Source organism: Cygnus olor, chromosome 19 (genome assembly GCF_009769625.2).
Source record: "Cygnus olor isolate bCygOlo1 chromosome 19, bCygOlo1.pri.v2, whole genome shotgun sequence".
Classification (NCBI taxonomy): Eukaryota; Metazoa; Chordata; class Aves; order Anseriformes; family Anatidae; genus Cygnus; species Cygnus olor.
In genome coordinates this window covers 730,040-751,798 of record NC_049187.1, presented here as the reverse complement: position 1 = coordinate 751,798, position 21,759 = coordinate 730,040, and the positions used below count along the sequence as shown (strand labels likewise).

The 21,759-nt window shown below is 43.9% G+C and overlaps 1 protein-coding gene across 1 annotated transcript in view; it reads left to right on the top strand.

Annotated features, from left to right (window-relative positions):
- The window catches only part of EXD3 (exonuclease 3'-5' domain containing 3), a 297,266-nt gene that overhangs the window by 127,409 nt on the left and 148,098 nt on the right, over positions 1-21,759 (top strand). The window contains 4 exon segments of the mRNA XM_040531839.1: positions 13,882-14,048; positions 19,290-19,428; positions 19,797-20,010; positions 20,786-20,895. Coding sequence (XP_040387773.1) covers positions 13,882-14,048; positions 19,290-19,428; positions 19,797-20,010; positions 20,786-20,895 — 630 coding nt within the window.

Genomic DNA, 21,759 nt, shown 5'->3' with positions numbered 1-21,759 from the left:
GACAGCACCTGAGATACTCGCGTGAGGTTGGCAGTACAACATGGGACCTGCTGGGGAGCACTCCCTCCTGAGTTGCGCCAGCCACCTATGTTCTGGTTACCTGAAGTTCCCTGGTTTAAACAGGAAAGGGAGGGTCAGGTGCTTTGCTGCACCTCTTTTAACACGCGGTGTTCTCATGGCTGTTTCTGGAGTGATCTTGCAATTGTGCCCTTCCAGTCTCAGCTTGGTTGTTTAGTGCCAAAGTGCCCATTTTCTGTGGAGTCACCCACACCCCTTCGGATCTGGTCTGTTCCACATTGCAGCTGTGCCTGTCTGCGCGAGCTGCGAGCTGCCTGGGAAGCTCTGAGGCCCTGATGCCACCCACAGGTGACAGTCGTATCTTGGCAAGGAAAGGCTGGGATAGCTGAGGTGTGTACGGAGGAATGATGGAATGTTATGGGTGTTTTCTGAACAGTTAGAGCCCAGAAGGCACATGCATGCTTGGTGACTCTAACATCCGGAGTATTTTTGCAAGAAATATTTCAACTGCAGCAGAGCTAACCAGTTGGTACAGTTTAAAATGTTATTTCAAGGTGTTTTGATCCAGGAACTGTACGTGTTTGTGTGGACTTCTGCTATGAAATTCCTTCTCCCATGGAGCAGAGCAGAGCGACGTAGAACAGCAAAATGACTCTTCGTTTGGGGCAATAACTAGAATACAGTGTTGAGTAAGGTTAAAGTCAATTAGTTTTTTTAGGACTGTCAGCAGATAATTCCCTATTTTGCAAGATGTCTGGAACAGTGAAGTGGTGATACAGTGCTACCACTTTTTCTGACCTTGAGCCAAAGGGCCTTTTGTTGCTAGATCTGAAAGCTTCATGTGCTAGTTTCTGTGCTTGTGTTTGCACAGGGTAAACTGTCCCTTAGTTCCTCAGATGTTAAATCCTAAACCATTCCAAAATTAACGCTCAGAAAAAGCGCTGGAGTTTGAAACAACATTACTTGTTCTTTGGGCATTCATTGTGAGCTGTGGCTCTCCATCCATCCATCCATCCCTTTTGCCAGCTAATGGTTGGCAGCAATCTGCCCTTCACTTGGCATGTGTGACTTGAGAGAAGGGCACGGGGATACAGCACCTAGAAAAGTGGCCCCTGTTTTGCAGCTATCCCACCTACTCTGGTCTTGCATGAGAATGAAGCAGATGAGCTTTGCAGCCAGCTGTTTCCCATGTTCAGCACTGGGAGAGGCTACAGCTAATCTCCTCTCCTTCTCCAGCTGTGAAAATGAGATAACTTATTTATTTTAAAATTTCTGACCATGAAAATCAAACACTGTGAGCTCATAAGTCTCATTCTCTGGGTGACCAGGGGTGAGATGCTTGCTCGTAATTCATAGCAAATGTATAACCCGAGTTACACTAAAATTCTAGGGATGTTGTGCTACTTTAGAGAATACTCAGAGATCTGCCAAACAGTAGACATAAAAGTGAGCTGCCCTCCCTTACATATAATACATTTGAAAACTTTGGCAATTTCTCATCCATAGGTGTAAATTATCTTACACTACAGGAAGGAGTTGATGGAATCTTATTTATGTAACCAGTTAAATAAATGGCAAACATCTAAATGGCAAACATCCTCAGTGACTGACGCCAGGATTCTAATGCACTCTGTCTGTACGGGACCATTTTGACCCCAATTAAAATGTAACTACCTCTGGGATAAAATGTAATAGCTGTTACGCTCAAGGAAGTGATTTTGAGTGGCATTTAAAGGGCAGAATGCAATTTTATTTTATTTTATTTTACTGAAGTTTTTGTGGACAGAACACCTGGCCAATGATCCTGCTCTGGGGTACCTTTAATAAGAACAAGAGGTCAAAAAGGTCATTGTGCAAATATCAATATCTATTGTCCTTCCCTAGAAGTCCTGAGTTGAGGCAAACTTTTAAATCGGCTCAAGATTGTTTTGAGTACGGCAACGTCCCTACAGTGTAAGTAACTTAATATGTATAGGGAATTAGGCAATCTGTGCAATGCAAATGGGAATGATATTCAGGAGGTGATTAATAAATGACATGTCTTTCAGTGTAAGTCTGCCTGTCAAATTATCTTTCACTCTGAGTGGACTGTTTATTCAGGGATATAATGGATTTCATCACTCAAATGTTAAATCTGGACTGGCTGTTTTCCTGGAAGGTAGAAACCAAAACTAGTTTAACCAGCCATCGTGTGGTGTCCCTTACTAGTATTTATGGCCTCTTTTTTAGCAGGAAGTTAAAGCCACTGGTGATTGGTTTTGTACCTTCTGGTCTCAAGAGTTGCAGGGAGGCATCATCAGCTGGAACAAATGCTCACGGCTCTGCCAGCGCTGCTGCACAGCGTGCCTGAGCTGTGGAGCTGTCCCACAGGGGCTGGGCAGCGCTGCTGTGCGGGTGTCTGTAATATGCTGGAGCTGCTGCTCACCTCTGATTATTTGGCCTGCAGTTAGTCTATTAAGCTAACTGCGAAAGAATTGTATTTATCTTTTCCACAGCTTTAAGCAGCTTCCCAACAGCTGCCGCTTAAAACAGAGATTTTTTTTTCCTTTCTCTTTCCCTTTTGCAAAATGGATGGTATTTAGATCTGGACGAATGACAGATTTAAGATCTGGTATCTCTCTTGTGAAGCCAGAGTGAGGGAATTGCTTTATATCAGTTGAGATTTGGCAGTCTCTCTTCCCCCATGCTGCTCCGATTGCTCTTTTCATTCCTCTTCCTGCGTTTTGTTTCCTGGTCAGGGACTGACCAGAAACTCAGTGGTGGTGGGAGTGTTTCCAGTCTCAGTCACGGCAACCTCTCTGCTTTTGCCCCATGCCTTTTTATTTAGATTTACTATTATTGTCAGAGGTCTTTGGAGAGAACATACAGCCACAATGTGATGTAAAAGTATATTGCACCTAAGGGTATATTAAAGCATGAAGAAACTGGAAAATGAAAGTAGCAGGCAAAGTATAGATTTCCTTCTATTTTTCAGTTCAGTTTGTAAGTGGTGTCATATACTTAGATAGCTGAAACAACATCAGAGTTGCAGAGCAGCTAAGTTACACGCTTACTGATAGGGTTGATGCAGAAAACAGGCACATCTGTGAATGTCTCTGGAAAAGCATAATGTGATTCTTCAGTCACATTCTGCTTTCTGGATAGAGAGCAGTAAAATATGCATCTGTACTAAAGAAGTTAGCACCATTATTCTAAAAGAAATGGGAACTTCTCATTTAACAAACCCACAGCTGCTGTGGGAGAAATACATGGGAAAAGCCAAACATGCTGAGCGTTCCGTACCTGCCTATCTAAAGAAAAGTCTAGCAAAGGATGATATATACACTTAAATGTAAATACCTCAATGCACCTCCTGCACGGCTTATATAGGATTGTTTTCTGTGAGAGCTGGTGTGCCTAATAATAATTGTGGTAGCTTTATTTATAATCCAGCCTTTTCTAAATAAATAAATAGTGGTGAAGCACAAAGATACTAATGAATTCTGGTGGAATTTGATGTTATGTACAAATAAGCTAAGAAGAACTGCCACTTTTTCCATACCGTCTACCAAAATGTCAAAACCGAGAAAAAATCAGCCACAAATTTCTCAATGGAAAATGTATTTGCTCAATAACATTGGAAAATTATCTCACATTTACTTAAGTAAGGATCTACAGGGAGAAGCTCTGGGAACTCAGCAGAAGCTTATGGGAGCTGGGCGTCCATCTTCTGCTTCACTCAGGTGCTAGAAAGTAATTCTTCTGAAAGCTCAGGACCTCAGTCTTTAAAAATTATGTTCAAATAGCTTTTATCTGCACACATATTAAGTACTAAAGATTTAAAAAAGGAAATAGAACACACTGGGGGGAAAAAAATCCTTAAAATGTTTCAGTGTGTCAGAGATGCTTTCTGACCTTAAAGCCCCTGCAGCCAGACATGGCTAGCTTGATTCTAAGCAGTATAATAACATTTCTGTCACTAGCATGCTGTCATTCAAAAGCACAGCTTCATCAGAAAGAGATTGGTATGCTATCAAAAAGAGGGTAATTGGCTTATGGCTGTAGGTTGGAAGGTCACTATTATATTAAAGAGTAAGACCATCAGCAAGCTGTTAGACTTAACTGATGTACCCTGGTGGTATGTTTAATTCAAACAAATGGGAGAAATATTGCTTTTATGAATAATATAGGAAGTAGTGTCATTCAAAAGTTTATGGGAACATGTGAGGCAACCAAGGTCCTTAAAAAGCTACATCAGGAGTCTTATATAGTAGTTTCCAGGATACCTATTCCTGACTCCAAACTGCATCAGCTTAGTATGCTACAACGAAAAAATGAGACCAGTCTTATTCCTCTAGAACTTAAACAAATCCTCTTGTTCTTTTTGGTCTAAGACAAAGGGAATGATATCGAGTGTGCTAACTGCCTCTCCAGCAGAAATAGGCAAAGAAGAGGATGGGGACATTGAGCTTTCTGCTTTCTGTGTTAGCACAGAAAGAGAGGATGTATTCAGTGCCTTTTTGAAAGTGGGAGGCAAATATGTCATCAACAAGGCTCTGCACGTATTTTATTTGTGAGTGGGACATGACTCTTACTTGCAGCTCTTTGGCAGGAGACCTAGAAGTCTTGTCCTGTGGTAGTTTCTGCGTGACTGGGGATGTGCAGATGAAAGGGGCTATGTTTGCCCAGTTTTACTGAAGTTTTATACCTCGTACATTTTCACACACATGCACAGATCCACTCTTATATTCTTACCCAGCCAAGCACTATAACTATCCAGTCATTCAATAATCATCCCAGATTATTTAAAAACCCTGTAATCGATCAGTACCTGTCTGAGTGCTTCCACGGATAGATACTGCATTCTAAAGGCCCGTGCAAATCGGCTGCCTCTCACAAAGATGCTTGGGCTATTTGCAATTGATAGTTTGGCTGTATTATACTTTTAGGCGAGATTAGTTCACCAGTTCCCTGCCAAGAAGGGAACCACATAAACAGAGGATTGTTTAAAAAGAAAAAAAGATCCTCTCAACAGAGAAGTCATGTAAATGGGAAGAAACAGGAAACTAATCTTCCCTTGTTCGCTCTGAAAGAATGCATATCTCTGAGGAATGTTGTAATTATGGATTTAGGAAATCAGTCCAATTTGCCAGGGTGTGAATTTCAGAGTTCATTCAGGCAACCCTCTCAAGCATTTCTCTTTCAGAACAAAAAACACCAGGAGTTTAAATGTACCAAAAGAGATTAAAGGAGAGAAAAATCTACTGCTAAGCTTTTCTTTTGGTAAAGATCCCGCAAAGATACTTATTTGGCTGTGAACCAGTTGAGGTTCATGAATGGTAAAATAGAAATAAGTAGTAACCCATGTTTTTCCTGTGGGCATCTATTTTTCATAGACTAATGATGGGAAGAGTGAGTGCTCCTGAGCAAGTATTTCCATCATCAAGATTTTTGCTTGTTCACTTTGAAGATTTTCCTAAATAGAAACTGTCCCCTGCTGGGAATGCCGCATTAACATGTTCTTAGAGAGAAAAGATTCGAAAACCAAGTTCCTAACTATTCTGAAGCAAGCCTGGGCTGGACCAGGTCAATTAGCAGAGCAAAATGAGGAAGAGGGCTAGGTGTGAATACAAGGCACAGTGAGGCTCAGGAGAATTAATGAAATAACCTACAGTGTGCATCGCTGAGGATTACAGCATGACCTGCAGAAGGGCTCTCTAAGGCTGGTCATAAGTTCTCATAAACCTGCTTAGAAGCAGCAGTGCAGAGACTAAGAAATTTGATGTGAGGGAAGCTCAGGGCTGGGTTAAAAAGAAAGCAAAGAAATTAGCTTCTTTCTTCTGTTCTTTGGCAACAAACCCTGGAGATTTTAAGTTAATTCCACTTCAGAGCTTACAGGCCTTTTAATTAAGGTAGTGATGGAGCTGAGAACCTGGAGCTCTTTGATGACCAATGTCTCATGTAGCTGTTTCCACAAGAAAAGTTGAGATCTGAGGGGAATTGCCAGGCATTAGCACCGTGTCCAGGCAGCATAACGATGCATCCTGGTATGGAAGGACCTCTACGGAAAGCTGTTAAAATACATCCTGAGCCAGGACAAAATAATGGGAGATTCCTGCTTTGTTGTTTGGTTTCATGTCTTGGAATTTGACCTGAGCAGGGAGATTGGAGTAGGAAGAGAAGGAGAAAAGTTTCCGAGGCTCTTTCCCGACCTGCAAATCCTTCCTTCTTATAAGTCTGCATCAATCATGTGGAGCTGACACAGTCTGGACCCAAGCAGTAAATCTTCCTGCCCCACTGGAGACCAAAAGTACTGGAATTCCAAATTTTTTAGGAAGGAAGATGGAGTTTATGAATTGTCATTATGTATGTGACTAGGTATGGGAACATTTAATTGAGTGATCAGTTAGGTTAATTGGTATACTGGTTTAGCTTGTTAGGGTTAATATTAGGGCTTTTGAAAACAAATGGGAAGGCGTCATGGTGATTTCAGTTCCTGTGCATCCTGACAGACTGATTAAGTGTAATCCTGCTAGTTTGTATAACAGCAGCGGAGGAGACACAGCGACAGTGGTTTTGTTCCTGCAGGCTCTTCCTCTTTACACATCTGCAGCTCTTGCAGTCCTGTAGTGAAGCAGTGCTTTAGTTCTGTGTTCTTGTCCCCACAACACTGTTGTTCCCTGGCAGCATGTGGCTGTCACTGAGGTCCCTTGCTGTGCTTTCTAGCTGGAGTGACAGATCTTGTAGTGCGCCTGGATGTCATACACTGCTGCTAAGTTGGATTTTGGAATAGTTACGTTTTGATAGTAATCCTTCAGGCAGCCTCAGACTTCTGCTAAGTCGCAGTTTAAAAGAGAGTGTTTTATTTTCCTCATGCAGGATTTCAAGCTTCAAGACACAAAATGAAGTAAAGTTGTGTTATGGTGACATTAGTAAAAAGTTTATGAACGTGCTTGGCAAGTGTGTATAAATCTTCTTAGGCTTGAGGCACAGGAGAAATTTTGGGTCGTAAGATCAGGCTGAGTGAACTTCAGTAGCAGTGTAGGTCACCTGATGTGGAGTATATGGTGGCAGCCCTCGCTTTCTTAAACTGGAGAGCACAATTGGCCATTTGCCACAGTGACACTTTGTTCGTATGTGTGTGACAAAATGACAAAAGGCAGATAGATAAATGCTACTTCAAAATACACTGGGAAGATAAGGGTTGCCAGTTTGTCTTCAGTGCACTGTTATTGGTCTTAGACAAAGCATCTACTGTGATAAGTAACGTATTACTTTGTGCTCTGAAAGAGTTTGGCCAATTTCCCCATCCTCATTCATTTTCAGTCTTGCCAAGTGCTGGAATCTTCCCAGAAAATATCTGCCATCATGGGATCTAGAGGTGTGAGAAAACTGGAAGCATATCAAAACTGTGTGGCTTATTTATTCAGAGCAAGTTCTTGGTCCTTTGCTGATCCCTGTGATGAATAATATCCAGCAGTTCTCGGGCCAGAGTTAGGTTAGAATTCAGAAGACGCCTCTGCAGCAATAATGAAAAGGGTTTTCTGGGAGAAGCACAGACCCTCAGGACAGCCTTCACATTGAACTAGATCACCAAGCTGAAGACAAAAGAAATTATATCTTAAAAAGCAAGTAAAATTGCCTTAGTCTATTTGTTAAGGATTTATATTCATTTTGTTTTTTATGGATGCCATGCAATTATTTCTCTCTCCAAATAAAGCTGACTTGAATAGGGTTAGTTTGGCTCTATAGCTCATTAAAGGCATATATCTATGACATTCCCTGAACAAGCGGAAGGGAGAATAAGTACTGCAGGTGAATGCATCTTAATTTGTGTATCCACATATCTGGATCTGTTGTGGGATGTAGTTGAGGAAAATGAGTTAATTTAGGTTAAAAAAAGATAAGAGTTCTGCTGTTCCCACAGTGAAAGTCGCTAAAAGTGTAAGGCTCCACCTACACTGCTAAACAAAAGAGGACCATGAACTGATCCCTGGCCCCAAGACAAGTGTCACTGGCTGACTCATACCCACACAGCCTCAGGCTGCCTTCCCTCCTGGGAGATTTGTCTGAAATAGATGGTGACATGCATGGAGGGATGGATTCCTTTGCTAACGTCACTCTGCAAGCACAGCAGTGGTAGCTAATCAGACAGTAAAAGCAGATTTTTCAGGACAGCATTTAAGAGGCTGCATTGATGAGCTGGTGTGGTTCACCAGCCTCAGCAAGGACTCAGCCTCAGTGACAGTCTTAAAGACGTATCATGATGCTCTTTCCTAAATCCCCCAGCATCCTGAAGCGGCTGGGGGGTTGTGTGGCAGACCATTCACTTGAGCATGTTGGGAGCACTGTTGTCCTAGAGTATTACCCCTTTGACATTAAACCTGGATTTCTGTCTGGGCTTAGGCTTTCTGCAGCCAAGAGTGATACCTATGTTCTGGTTTGCTGCTGAAGTTAAAGTTGGCAACATTTGTGTAACATTCAGAACAGTAAACTGTTGTATGGAGTGCTTTTTCATCTCTGAAGTAGACAGAATCATGTGCCCTGTGAAATGGAGCTGTTGCCAGCAGACTGTTACGCAGCTCTGAGTTGAGTGAAGTTTGCTGTGAAGTAGTGTTCAGTTGCCCAGTGTTGCAGGGTTTTTTTGTTGTTGTTTTTGTTTTTAAAGTCTAAACTTCTTGCTTAATATTTGTTGAAAATACTCTCTCTTCAGCTCTGATTTTGAAGGCAGAGTCTGTTCTTCTGCTTCTGTAATATACCTTGTCTCATCTGTGGCAGCATGAGCAGTTTTTGGAGACATGATGATTTCATCTGGCGAAGATGAATGACTTCCCTCAGGGGCTGCCTGACAGAGGTTTGGAAAGAATCCCAATGCAGGATATGTATTTTGGATCTCTCTGTAATACTGTTGAGCATGATCAGGACCATCCTGTATTCTGGGTAGACGAGATCTTGGGTGTTCTTAGCCCGGGAGGTGCTTGGAACTTGAAAGCAGCAGTTGCAGCAAGAAGCCGCCTGTCTGTGTGAAGAGAAGCCTTGATGCTTTGGAAGGCCTGGCAGCACTAATCACAGAATCAGAGGCTAGGTTCAGTTTGAAGGAGCCTGTTGAGGTCTCTTGTCTGTCCTCCTGCTCAAAGCAGGGCAAACTTCAACGTTGGACAAGGTCTTGCAGGGCCCTGCCTGGTTCCACAGCCCCTCTAGACCCATTTCAGTGCCTTGGCATCCTCACTGTCACCTTTTTCTCCTTTATACGTAGTTGTACTTTCTAAAAGGATTTGACTCTGTCTTCTCTATGATGGCCCACGATACGAGAGAAAGGAACAGTTATATTTCCCCATACACCCCAGCCAGGCCCTCCCTAGGCTGAACAAGCTGTGATCCCCCAACTCCTCCTTACACATCCCGTGCTTCAGCCCACCAGCCATCTTATCAGCTCTTTGCTGAAGTCTCTCCTTTTCGTCCGCACCTTGCTTACAATGGGGTGCCAGAACCAGGCCCCATGTCCAGAGGTGGTCTCTCAGGTGCTGGGCAGGGAGCGATTGCTTCCCTCAGCCTGCAGCTGGGAATGCAGTTAGCCCGGGGAATTTGAGCAGACAAGCTGGACATGTGATATTGGCACCTGGACTTCTGAACAAGAAATTGTTTTGGTGAGGTTGTGAGAGCTGCAAAAAGAAGAACAGAGCCGGACACATCTCCTTGCATGGTGTTGTCCTAGCTGGCTGTCACAAGCTAACAGCTCTGTTTGGATGTCCCAGGAGCAATAAGCTCCTTGAGAGGAGCCCTGGTGCAACCACAAGTTGGCTTTAAACGTTGCTTTTGCCTTGATCCCTTCAAGTGATATCATAAGTTAGGCTCCTCTGAGTTGCCTTTCAGAAGAGACGTCTCTCCCAGTTGATTGCATGGGGAGACTGGGAAGCCGAATCTCCTGATTCACAAAGCTGAAGTTAGGTAGTGTGAACATGCCCCAGGGAGCCACATTGCCAGAGCTTTGTTGAAAGAGAGAAGAAAGACCACTTCCCCGCCATTGATGTGGTAATGGCCTCCAGAACACTGAAGTGTGGCTCTGTCAATGACGCACTGATTGCTATCTGAAAGTCAGTCTTCTGGGATATGAATGGAGCCTATTTTGTTCATCTTCAGTTCATAAATTAGTGCATCTGAGCAGCCTGCACTGTGAGAGAGAGAACAGCTCAAGTGGTGAGAAAATCTTCTCATGCTTCTGTCTTTTGTGCATTGGCCATGGGTGAGTGGCCTGCTGCTTTTACAAGAAACCCTGTTCAGAAGTGAGTGTGAGTAAAGCTGGCATCTTTTATCTGAGTGCCATTTATTTCGGATATCTGGAGGTCAGGATCCCCCTTCTCTTGTGGAACGGGCTGTGACCCTGCTCCGAGCTTGTGCTCAAGGTCCCTGCTCCGCACCAATGTGTAAATCCTTTCCTTTAATGAGCTACTGCTGTGGCACCTCACTGTGTAGTACAAACGATGCTAACTTCAAACTGGAAATCTCAATCACAAATAAAGTAACAATGAAAAAAACACAGTAGGATGTTCCAGGGTATCTTTAAAACAAAAGTGTCTGCACAGTACCTGCAACAATCCATGATTTTAGAAATGCTGGTGGTGTCCTCCATGGCTTACAGGGGTCTTGACCTGTCCATTTTTTTTTCTGCTTTTAAAGTTGCTGGCTCTAAAATATTCTACTTGACATTTTCTCTGCACTAACAGGACTTTTTTTGTTATTTCTGGAAGCACTTGAGAACAGGGGAAATTGGCCAAGACATTCAAAAGTTAAATTAAAATCTGACTCTGCAAATAGTCAGTGTCACTTGTGTGAATAGCTTCACTGCTCAGTAAAAGGTATTGGGAGAAAGTGGAGAATTGTATCAGACAGAAATGCAGCTTGACTCACACAGATAAAACTAATCTAGGGCTGGTGAGTGTGACTTCCAGAAAAGATGTTGGATATTTGAATCCAAAATTATTGATAACAATGGAGGAATTGCTGTTGCTATGTGTTAAAATCAGGACATTGCTAAGCTTACTCTGTACTGACTGTTATGAGCTCTGTAAAGCATTCAGCTGGGTAAGAACAGGATTTACGGGTAGGTAATCTGCAGCAGTCATTTTGGAAAGCTTTAATCATGGGTTATTGTTGGTGTCAGGAATTTTTGTGTGTGCCTATGGATTAAAGAACGTATGATATGTCTAGAATTCAGAGAAGGATGTAAACAAGCCTCATGGTATAATCTTTTCTTGCTTGGAGGTGTCACTGATGTTGATCAGAACAACCATGCCAGTTTCCTCTTCCAAGTGTCCATATACTGAAAACAAAAGGCATGAAATGTCACCCCTAGTGAAACATTAGTCTCTGAATCTGCATCCACATCTTCTGGGGCCAAAGTTTCCATGTTCTTGCTTCTTGCAGAACTGTTGTGGTGGAAGCCTTTCCCCTTTACAACAATGTTACTTTTTTCAGAAAAAAAGTACAAAACAAACAGTCATTTTCCATTTCAAAATGCAAGATGTAATATCTCTGGAGAGATTAACCTTCTTTACAGAGTTGTTTTTGTGGTTGAAAGAATAAATCTGTTATAAAAAAAAATGAAGAAAGAAAAAAAAATCTGTACCTCATTATTTCCAGAAATAAAGCTGACATAATGAGATTTATTAAGAATTGACTCTGGGTGAACTGAAGAGAGATCCAAACTCAAAGACTTTGTGTTGTAGAAAAAAAGGCAGAAAGACAATAGGATGGACACAGGGGAACCTAGAAGAGGGAATTGCTCTGTAATGTTAATAAGAAAATATGTTCTTTTAGGGAAGGACTCTGAGAAGTGGCTTGGCAAACTAGGCAGGAGGAGTTATTCAAACCCCTTCGTGTCCTAGGTGCTTGGCTGAGCTCAGCTGCATAAGCAGAGATGTGAGAGATGCACAAAGTATCTGGACTGGCATGGCCAGGAGAGGAGGTCTGGGGGGAGGAAATGTAGAGGGCAAGAAGCTGCAGTGTGATAGCTGATCCTTTCCTGCTCTGCTCTGTCCCTGCGTTCCCTCTCCCGCTTCTCTTCTGTAGCTGAGCCCCTGGTTACCTCGCACCCAGCCCCTGGATCCCCGTCCTGCTGACAGTGGCTCCTGGATGCATCACTAACCTCTTGGGAACAGCAGTGAAAATATCCCTCCACATATCCGTGAGAAGAAATGTGTTTTGGCAGTTGGCGAAGTCACAGGGGTGCAGACTTAGTGCTGAGGCAGCAGTTTTTATAGGCAGGCTGGCTTCTTGTGTGCGCTACCTGGGATGCCAAATTTCTCTGTGGTTTTTCTTCCAAGTCTGTATTCCCTCCTGCACCTCTGTGGGTTTTTTGTTTGTTTGTTTTTGTTTGTTTGTTTGTGTGTTTTCCTTCCTTTTTACCTCCAGGCCATCAACAGGTTTGTTTCCTGATTTCTGTGAAGGGTGTCTGCTTTGAAGAAAACTTCTCACCTTTTAGTTACTGAAAGAATGTGAGGAATGAGGCCCAGTGGCCCCAGCATACCACCCAGCCAGCAGCGTTTGCACATACGGTGGAGGAAGCGCAAGGTGCCTGCAGGCCCTGGGAACAGACTCTGACCCTGCAAGTGCTGCTTGGTGGGGCAGCAAAGGAAGGATGGCAGTGGCGTGTGCACCTGAGAATTTAATTCCTGTGGCTTTTCACTATGCTAAAAAATACTTGCTGGTAGTGCTAGGAGCAATAGAGCCATATATCTACAGATCCTGATCTACCACGCAGAGTTTCAACTTGTTTTAACAATTAAGTTTTCTTGACAGCAATAACTTCTAAGGCAGATCCATGAGTAAATCAGTCAACAGGACTGGCTAGAGAAATAAACTGCTGATCTGACTGCAATGGCTCTGGGACATTTGCAAGCACAGCTGGGTTGGCTGGGCAGAAGGAGGGGGTTATTGCCACCTCTCTGTAGCTGACTGTTGGTGTCACTGTATTCATATTTCCTCTTAGAGCTGCTGTGCCACAGCACCTCAGAGAGCAAGAGGGTGTACAAGAGAAAAGCTCTGATGGTTCTGACTGTTGCAGTGGAGAATATTATGGGCCTATTTGCCTGCCTCTGCACATAGTTGCTCCCTGGTGCCAGTGTGGGCAACATGCTTGATTCCCCGCTGGTTTAAACCACAGCCAGCAGTGAGTTTGTGCTTGTGCCTCCAGGCTCTGAAATGTGCTGAGGCACATGCACACCATTCACTCCCACCAGAAAATATTTGGAAACAGGGAACGTCTCCAACTGCCCTCCCCTTTTGCAGGTGCATGTAACTCAAACTCCTGCACTGACACATAAGATCATGTATGTCTTTATTACAGAAGCAAGAACATCAAGTCACAGCATCACTTCAGAGTCATGTGTGGGCACAGAAAGGGACTAAAACAATACAAACCCTAGCCCCTTCCATAATTGCTGGCCTAATGAGCTCAAAGACCTGTACTCTGGTCAGTCGCTAGTTCTGATTTTTCTTAATGTAATCTATCTGAGACCAACCAAATAATATGCTAGTCATCAGTCTGGCTAAATGACATTGTTTTACCCTTGTTTATCTATGCTGCACCTGTGGCCTTCAGACAGTCTCATTCCCTGAACAAATGCAGTTTGGAGGAGCCCTGCTGCCGAGAAATCCAAAGACGTCAGTGAGATCTCAGGGGTCAGATGTGCTTTTCATATCTTGGCAGAAAGAAGTGCAGCACTTGGTGGGCTTGAGCAATGTCACTCCTGTAGAGTAGGAATTCCTGCTCCTTTCTGCACTGGTCCAGGACCCCAGGGAGGATGCTGCATCCTTAGAGTGGGTGAGATATACCTGTAATGGAAATTGTACTGACGGTCTTCCTTCACCCCTAATTCCTTGCAGAGCACAGTTGGAGAGAATCAATGGCTTCAAGGGCACCTGATACAGTTGCTAATCAGTTACTGTGATTTGAACACAGCAGCAAGATGGGCACAACGCTGCAATTTGCCCAAGGAGATACTACCTAATGGAGTGGCTGATGAGCTTCAAAAGCTTAAGATCCAAGAGAGGTAAATACTCTGTTTCATTCCTGTTCATTGTAGACTACTTATCATGCAAAGACTGTGTATTTGCTTAAAATTATCTACCATAATTCTTCCTTCTGTGGTGGTTTTACTCAGGTGGGCGGCTGAGCTCCACCATAACCACTCTCTCACTCCCCCTCCTCAAAGGGAAAGGGGGAGAAAAATACAATGCAAAGGGCTCAGGGGTTGAGATAAGGACGGGGAGATCACTCAACAAGTATCGTGACGGGCAAAACAGACTCAGAGTAGGGAGGTAGTAAGATTTATTGCCTGTTACTAACAAGCTAGAGAAGTGAGAAACAAAGGAAAGAAACCAAAAATGCCTTCCCCTCATCCACCCTCTTTCACCTCCTCCCGAGCAGCGCAGGGGAACGGGGGAATGGGGGTTGTGGTCAGTCTATGGATCTTCGTCTCCACCGTTCCTTCTTGGTCACTCTCGTCCCATGTGCTGTGAGGTCCCTCCCACGGGATGCAGTCCTTGGTGAACTGATCCGGCGTGGGCTGCCCACAGGTAGCAGCTCCTCAAGAACCGCTCCAATATGGGTCTGTACCACAGAGTCCATCCCTCAGGAGCAAACTGGTCCAATCTGGGTCCCCCACGGGCAGCAGCTCCTGCCAGGTCACCTGCTCCTGCGTGGGCTCCTCTCCATGGGCCACAGCTCCAGCCCGGAATCTGCTCCGGCAGGGGTCCTTCACAGGCCGCAGTCTCCATCAGTGCAGGTCCACCTGCTCCACCATGGTCTCCTCCACAGGCTGCAGTGTGGAACCCTGCTCCACCGCGGTACTCCATGGGCTGCAGGGGGACAACCTGCTTCACCATGGTCCTCACCACAGGCTGCAGGGGACTTCTGCTCTGGCGCCTGGAGCACCTCTCCCACTCGTTCTTCACTGACCTTGGCACCTGCAAGGCTGTTCCTCACTCCTCTCACTCTCCACCTGCTGTGTGGCAGCATTGTTTTTTTTGTTTGTTTGTTTGTTTTTACTTTCGTAAATATGCTCTCACAGAGGTGCAAACAACATCGCTTATTGGCTCGGTTCTGGTCAGCAGTGGGGCCCTTACCTAACATGGGGCAGCTTCTAGATTCTTCTCACAGAAGCCACCCCTATGGCCCCCCGCTACCAAAACCTTGCCACATAAACCCATTACACCTTCATGAGATAATTTTGAAAAAACTTTCTCCATTTCCTGAGATCACGTCTTGGTGATGAACATGCCACATTTGCTTTTCATAAGCCTGGAAATGTCTGGAAAGGTGCATTTTAAACTCACTCATGAGTATTTAGAAGCTGTATGAGATGCTGTGGACAGGTCTTCAGACTCCCTCTGCCAGATCACCAGTGAAAATGAAATGATGCGGGTAGGATCTGAACAAGCATTTATTTTATTGAGTTCATTACATGTCTGTGTAAGTTGAAGGGTCTGCTGAGGGAAAAGGTCAGCCAGGTTCAGCGCTGAGTGCAGCCAAAGCTGTAGGAAGTTGAGAAGAGGCTCAAAATTTAGGAAGGTCAAATATAGCCAATTAAAGGATTAGAAACTGTCTGATCCCCACAGTGCGCTAAATGTGGAGGAGTACCAGAGCTTTGTAGTTCTGATTCTGGGTATTCTGTCCTGTGTCTGGGAGATAGCAGCCCCAAATCATCCTCTTCGTGCAGCAGTATCCCAGACAGTTGCTTAGCTATGCTGTACAGAGGAAGAAAGGCTGCATTTGGATAAATGATGCATTGCAAATAATTTGCTGAGTTCTCAGTTGCTCACTTTTTGTTCACAAGTGATGGTGTTTCTGCCATGCTTCAGTGAGTCTGTCCACAAGCTTTTTTTAAAGCAAATTATTGAGAGATTGCCTTATTTGGCACCCTTTTTAAAACTTTTTTTTTTTTTTCCTGCAAAAAGGCCTGCACATATGCAGGCTACTGCCAAGTCTTGAGGAACTGCAGAGATTGCAGGTGATGCTGCATGAGGGTCCTGTCAGGGTCTCATCCAGGACTGCACAGGATATCTGGAACCTCAGTCTGGGTGAGATCAGGTCCCATAAACACACAGCCTGGTAGCCTCTGTGCCCACATGTGTTCATGAACCAAACTCCTGCAAGGCTGCAGGCTACCACAATCCTTGGGTTCACGCTAATTGCACAGGCATTTTGGAGACCTGTTGCAAGCAAGCAACATTTTCTCCACTCATTCAAGAACAGGAATTCATCTAATTGGATTCTCTGCATAGAAGAGGACCAATCCCTGAATACTCGATGCAAATACAGGAGGTCTGTGGCCTGTCTGGTTTCAGTGCAGCATAGCTCAAAGCTTTGCTGACATTTGAGGAGCAATCACATGCTTCCAGGTAGAGTCAGAGCTTTTGTCAAAAACAGAAAAGAGGAAGCAGAGTCATTATTTTGGGGTCCCCTAGGACTCTTCCATTGCTATAGACATCAGTGACCTTATTGCAGGATGCTGTGCTTGTCTGGACTTGGTACTATTTGCCCAATGTCTCTTTTACCCTCACTTGTGAAATGTTTGGAATCAGTAATACGAGGCAATAAGTTCATATATGGGTCTGAACTTTTCAGTGCGTGTAATGGGAATCTGAATCTGACTTGAAACGAACTGTGGTCCAGGAGTTGTTGGTGATATCACTCATTGCCTGTTTGGAGAGGATTAAAGCCAGCAGAAAGCTGATGATCCCTGCTCCTCTGGTAGCAAGTTGGAAGCTTTCAGCTCCATGCTCTTAGTGCAAAAAGCAGAGGCAGAGTCTGCATGCCCTTGCTCTTTTGCTACCCCACATAGTCTGGGGCTTTCAGATGTTTCTGCAGAACATGCAACTGCATCCTGATGACATGAGTGCTTCCTTTTACTGTATGTTCTTAGTGGAAAACTTTCCTACTGGTATCATATGTCAGAATTATGAACTCCATTCAACAGTCACTGGATGTCTGGTTAATGCTGACCTTTCACTAAGGAGACCATTTTAAGCAGAGCAAGCCTGAGACTGGGCAAGGTTACCTGCTCTAACAAGTTTATCATCACATCTATTGTAAGCAGCACCACAGTAAATTTCCATCTCCTAGAGGAGGCAATTCTGAAAAAAAAAAAAAAAAGGATCTTTTCTTAACTAAAAATCGTATCTTTGGAATATAGATTGGATTAAATTGAATTACGAGTAATTCAATGAGTACCTACTTGTTAATGCTGATACTTGGGGGGATATCACAGATAGTCTTAAACAATTCATGATCAGGGATCTGATCTTTCTCCCAGTGCAGATCTGCACTGGTTCATGTTCAAGTTCCGTGTAACCTCAGGAAATATGACACATATGTATTCACCCTCAAATACTGACTGCAAAGGCTCACTTCTCCAGACAGTACATGGCTTTCTTGGAGCACAGGCAACTCTTGTCTGTTTAGGACCTGCTTCTGCTTAGCTCTGATGCATCGGTGGAGCTGCTTCTTCCTCCCTCCTGAATCTGTACCAGCCGCCTGTTAGGAGCCAGGAAGTTTTTGCATGAGGTGTAATCCCTCAAAACACAAAGAGGTGGTTAACAAGAGTGTGACCTAACCACAGACTGTGCGTCTAGGGAGATAAAAACCAAAGAAGTTAGGAATCTCTCTGCATGTCTCTTCTCCAGGAAGCCTGTATCATGCCCAGGTGGAGTGAAGGCACACAGATTAGGATGTGCTGTGCCATTCATGATGAGTTCTGGCAGACAAACAAAACCCTTTGTTGCCCCGGTTTACTCATCCAGTCATGATACCTGCTGCAGTAGCTGCTATAAAATCAATGGAGCCATGGAATCTAATAAAACAATCTTTCTGCTATGTTATTTATTGAGTTAACAAAGCAGCAGATTTCCAGAGAGGGTGTTCATAGTGTAGAGAACAAGGTGGTACCAGCATATAAATGACGTCATCTCTGTCACTGCTCACACCACATGCTGCTCCTGAACTCCGCAGACGAGAATATTCCCAGAGACCTGAGACTGCACACCTTCATTAAATATTTTACACAAATATTGACTTCCGCATGCACACAAACCCATGGAAAAGAGTGTTTGTACAGTGAAAGCTGCTCTGCTACAAAATTAGTCACACAGTCCCCTAAACATAAGGTTAGTAAATATTTTCTCAAATAATAAACCATTTCAGGTCTCTATGGGAAAGAGAGTGTCCAAAAATTTGTGATATGTCCAAAATAGCTGGATATTTTTATTAGTTTCTTTCCTCTGATTGCATCATCTGGCTGAGACACCACAGCAATATGCTGACCTTCCAGTTACAAGGCCATTTCAAGAGACTCTGCTGCATTTTGTAAAGAAAATGTGCTGCGTAAGATCCTGTTGTAGGAAATCAGTTAGCTCATTCTGCAGGCATCTTCCCAGCAATTCCAGTGTGTTAAATACAGGGATACTGAATTTCTTTGCATGGTACCATCTGAAACCCAAGTGGAGGGAGTAGCATAGGCCAGGCACATGGTCTGTGGGGTCAGCTGGCAATGTAGTGCTGGCTGTGCAGTATAGGGCAAATGATCTTGTACAGAGTATGCAAACATTTTACAGGGAAGGAGGTAGAGAAGAAGAAGCTGCAACAGGCAGTACATGTAGTCTTCCCAAGCCATTGCACTATCAATGATGAGAGAGACTCACCCGTTCCCGGCTGGAAGTGATCTTAGTGTGAAGCAGTCTGAGGTTCTCTTTCTGAGCCAGTTTATGTTGAGGGGAAGTGTGAAGCTCCTGTTTGGACACAGTGCTGGTCAGAGATGACTTCTCTGTTATGTATTACACCGTGGGAACGAGCAGACTTCCATGTTAACCTCCAGGGCAAAAAGCAGTAAATCTAAAATGTGTTATCTCTGAATGTGGAAACAGCTGCCCAACTTTGTCATCCAAATTTCATCAATTCTGGGAAAGAGGGATGAGCACTGAGGACAGGGACTGGGACTCTGACACAAGTGTTTTGGTTTGACTTTTCTTTGCTGTGGATACAATGCATTAGCGTGGTGGGGTCTCAGACACAGTGCCATTTCTGTGACCATTTTAGGAATAAAAAGAGAAGATGAGTCAGGATGCAAAAGACAGTGATTACAGGTAAAATGAGGAAAGAGAAAGAGTTAGGTAGCATGGGGAAATAGAGGACCAGGTTGAAATCAGGGGCTTAAGACTTCATGATCCAAAGTTCCTCCAAACAAGGATTTCCCCTCATTGCATTGTTTAAAGTTATTGCATCTGCTTCTGTGCAGTGTAGAAGAGGCCACAAAAGCAGAGAATTATGAAGAGGTCAACAAGAAGGATTATTACCAGCTTCCTATTCCACGTGCAAATATTCATTTCCTGCAAAAGTGGGAAGAGATGCTGCAGTGCTGGGAAAAGGTGCTGCAGGTGAGTGTAACTCTGGTATCTGCAAGATCAAGGAGCAGAAACTCCGTAACAGGCTGGTACATGGGATTGTATGTGGGTCACTGCCATCAAATGTCTCCCTCCAGAAGTCAAGGACTGCAGTGAGGCCTAAAGGCTTGTGTGACTGGGGAATGTGTTGGGAATTGCTGTAGCAGGGAAGCCCCAAGGGGATAACTCAAGTGTGCTGTGAAAGTCACTTGAGACTGTTGAAGTTTGCACACCAGCAAAGAGATGCAGTTGTTGAAAAAGAAACACTTGTATTCTGGATACTGACTGTTGCTCAAGCTGGTCCCAGCTATGTTTAAGTAAGGACAGTCTGCAAGTGCAGGAAGTTTTTGTCTCTGTTGCAGCCTGGACAGATTGTTGCTATTGACATGGAGTGGAGGCCTTCATTCGGCATGGTTGGGAAGCCCCGCGTCTCCCTCCTTCAGATCGCTGTGAAGGATGAGGTGTTCCTGCTTGATTTGCCACAGCTCCTTGAACATGCTGAGATGGAGGGTGAGAAGGAGAAGCTTCCCCATTTCATCCAGATGCTCTACTCAGATGCAGCCATCACTAAACTAGGTAACATGCTTCTCTTCTCCCCTGCCTCAGGTGTTTAAAGCAGCTCAGTTCTGCGGAAAATGCCTTGGTCCTGTTGGGGTTGTCTTTCTCACAATCCAGTTATCATGGGATCATCTTTTGTAGCCCTAGGTATTCAAAGACTGCCATACCAAGAATCAGGGAGAACAAATAACTGGTAATTTTAGAAATGTCTCCCTGTTTCGGGCAAGACTCAAGATTTCTGAATTAGCCTCCCCGTTCAGGCTTAGGATTGCTTTGGTTAGTTGCACCCAACCTTTAGTGGTCTAGGGAAGTCTACTGCCCAGAGCTTTCTGGATTTGCTGTCCCTGTCTGCAACCAGTCCTTCTGGACACCAGTGTTCTCCAACTTACCATACAATTGTTTACCTGGTCTTACGTGGTTTTCAGTTCTGTCAAGAGGCTTTTTGGCAGGAGTTCAAGGGCAAATTCATAATTCTCTCTTTCAAGTTCTTAGAATCTAAACGCTTCTTGCTCTGTTCACCTTTCACTGATCTAGCAGATTTTAACAAAGTTGAGTTTAAACTCAGCGTTTTTCATCTACCTTTTCTTCTCTCCAAGTCTTGATCTGCAAGAGTATCTCTTCGGAACAGGAGAGATGGGAGTCTGCATTGTTCCCTATCAGAACAGTCTTTCCACCAAAGTTTACACATATATTATCAGCATTTTAACGCCAAACTAGAAAAAAAAAAAAAAGCTGCAGTGCATTAGCCATGATTTGAGTTTTTCTAACTGTGTGGTATTTTTTTTCTCTCCAGGTTATGGGATGTCTGGAGACCTTAGCAGTCTTGCAGCCACATGCTTTGCTTTGAAAGGCATGGATAAGCAATCACAAGGTGTAGTGGACCTACTCACAGTAGACAAACAAGTAAGGAACATGTGAAGATATGGAAAAATGCGTCTCCTGCTCGTGTGGTGGTAGATAACTGTCATGATTTCACAGCATTGTTCTTTCGTATCCTGTATTGGCAGGGATATGGCTAAGAGAGTGAATAGACTCTTTCCTCTTCTGGCTTCAAGGGTAATCTGATTTTGTAGCAAAAGACAGAAGCATTTAGTTTTCATCAGCTAAAAAGTGAGTGCTTGATATACTAATAATCTTTTCATAGCCTTCATACAAGTTATGAAAATGTAATCAAAATGGAGATATAGCTCCGTTCAGTTAGGAAGAAATTTCTGAGCACAAGGCATACTTGAACTTGGTATGAATAAATTCTTGTACAAACACTGATATTCCAACAATATGTTGAAGCAGATATGAAGCTCATGATTTGTAGAAAACTCATCACATTTCAGAAGGGCTGCAGGTGAGTTAAGCACAGGAATTTCTGTTCATCTGAGATACAGATGTCTATGGCTTAACACACACTATTTTTTGAGCATTCTGCAGAAATGTTAAGGACAACCATTTAAATGGGTAAAATTTGCAGAGTATGTTTAAAGCTGTGGACTGGGGAGGATCCAGATCTTTGGGACTGATAGCTTAACCTGGGAAGTGCAGTGGTGTCTGAAGTACCTGCCAACAACTGTTGGCTCAGTTTTATCTGAGAAATGGCAACTTCAGAAAGGCTGTTGCCCACTGTATTGCAGGAATACCTTTTCTCTGGATCCAGGAGGAGAAAGGTGCTGAACATACAGTAAGTTGGTGTCCAACAGCCTTCAGTGTGGTTGAGCACCCTGCAAATCTCCTTGAAGTCACAATCACAGCCCCACTGCTATGATGCAATGTTGT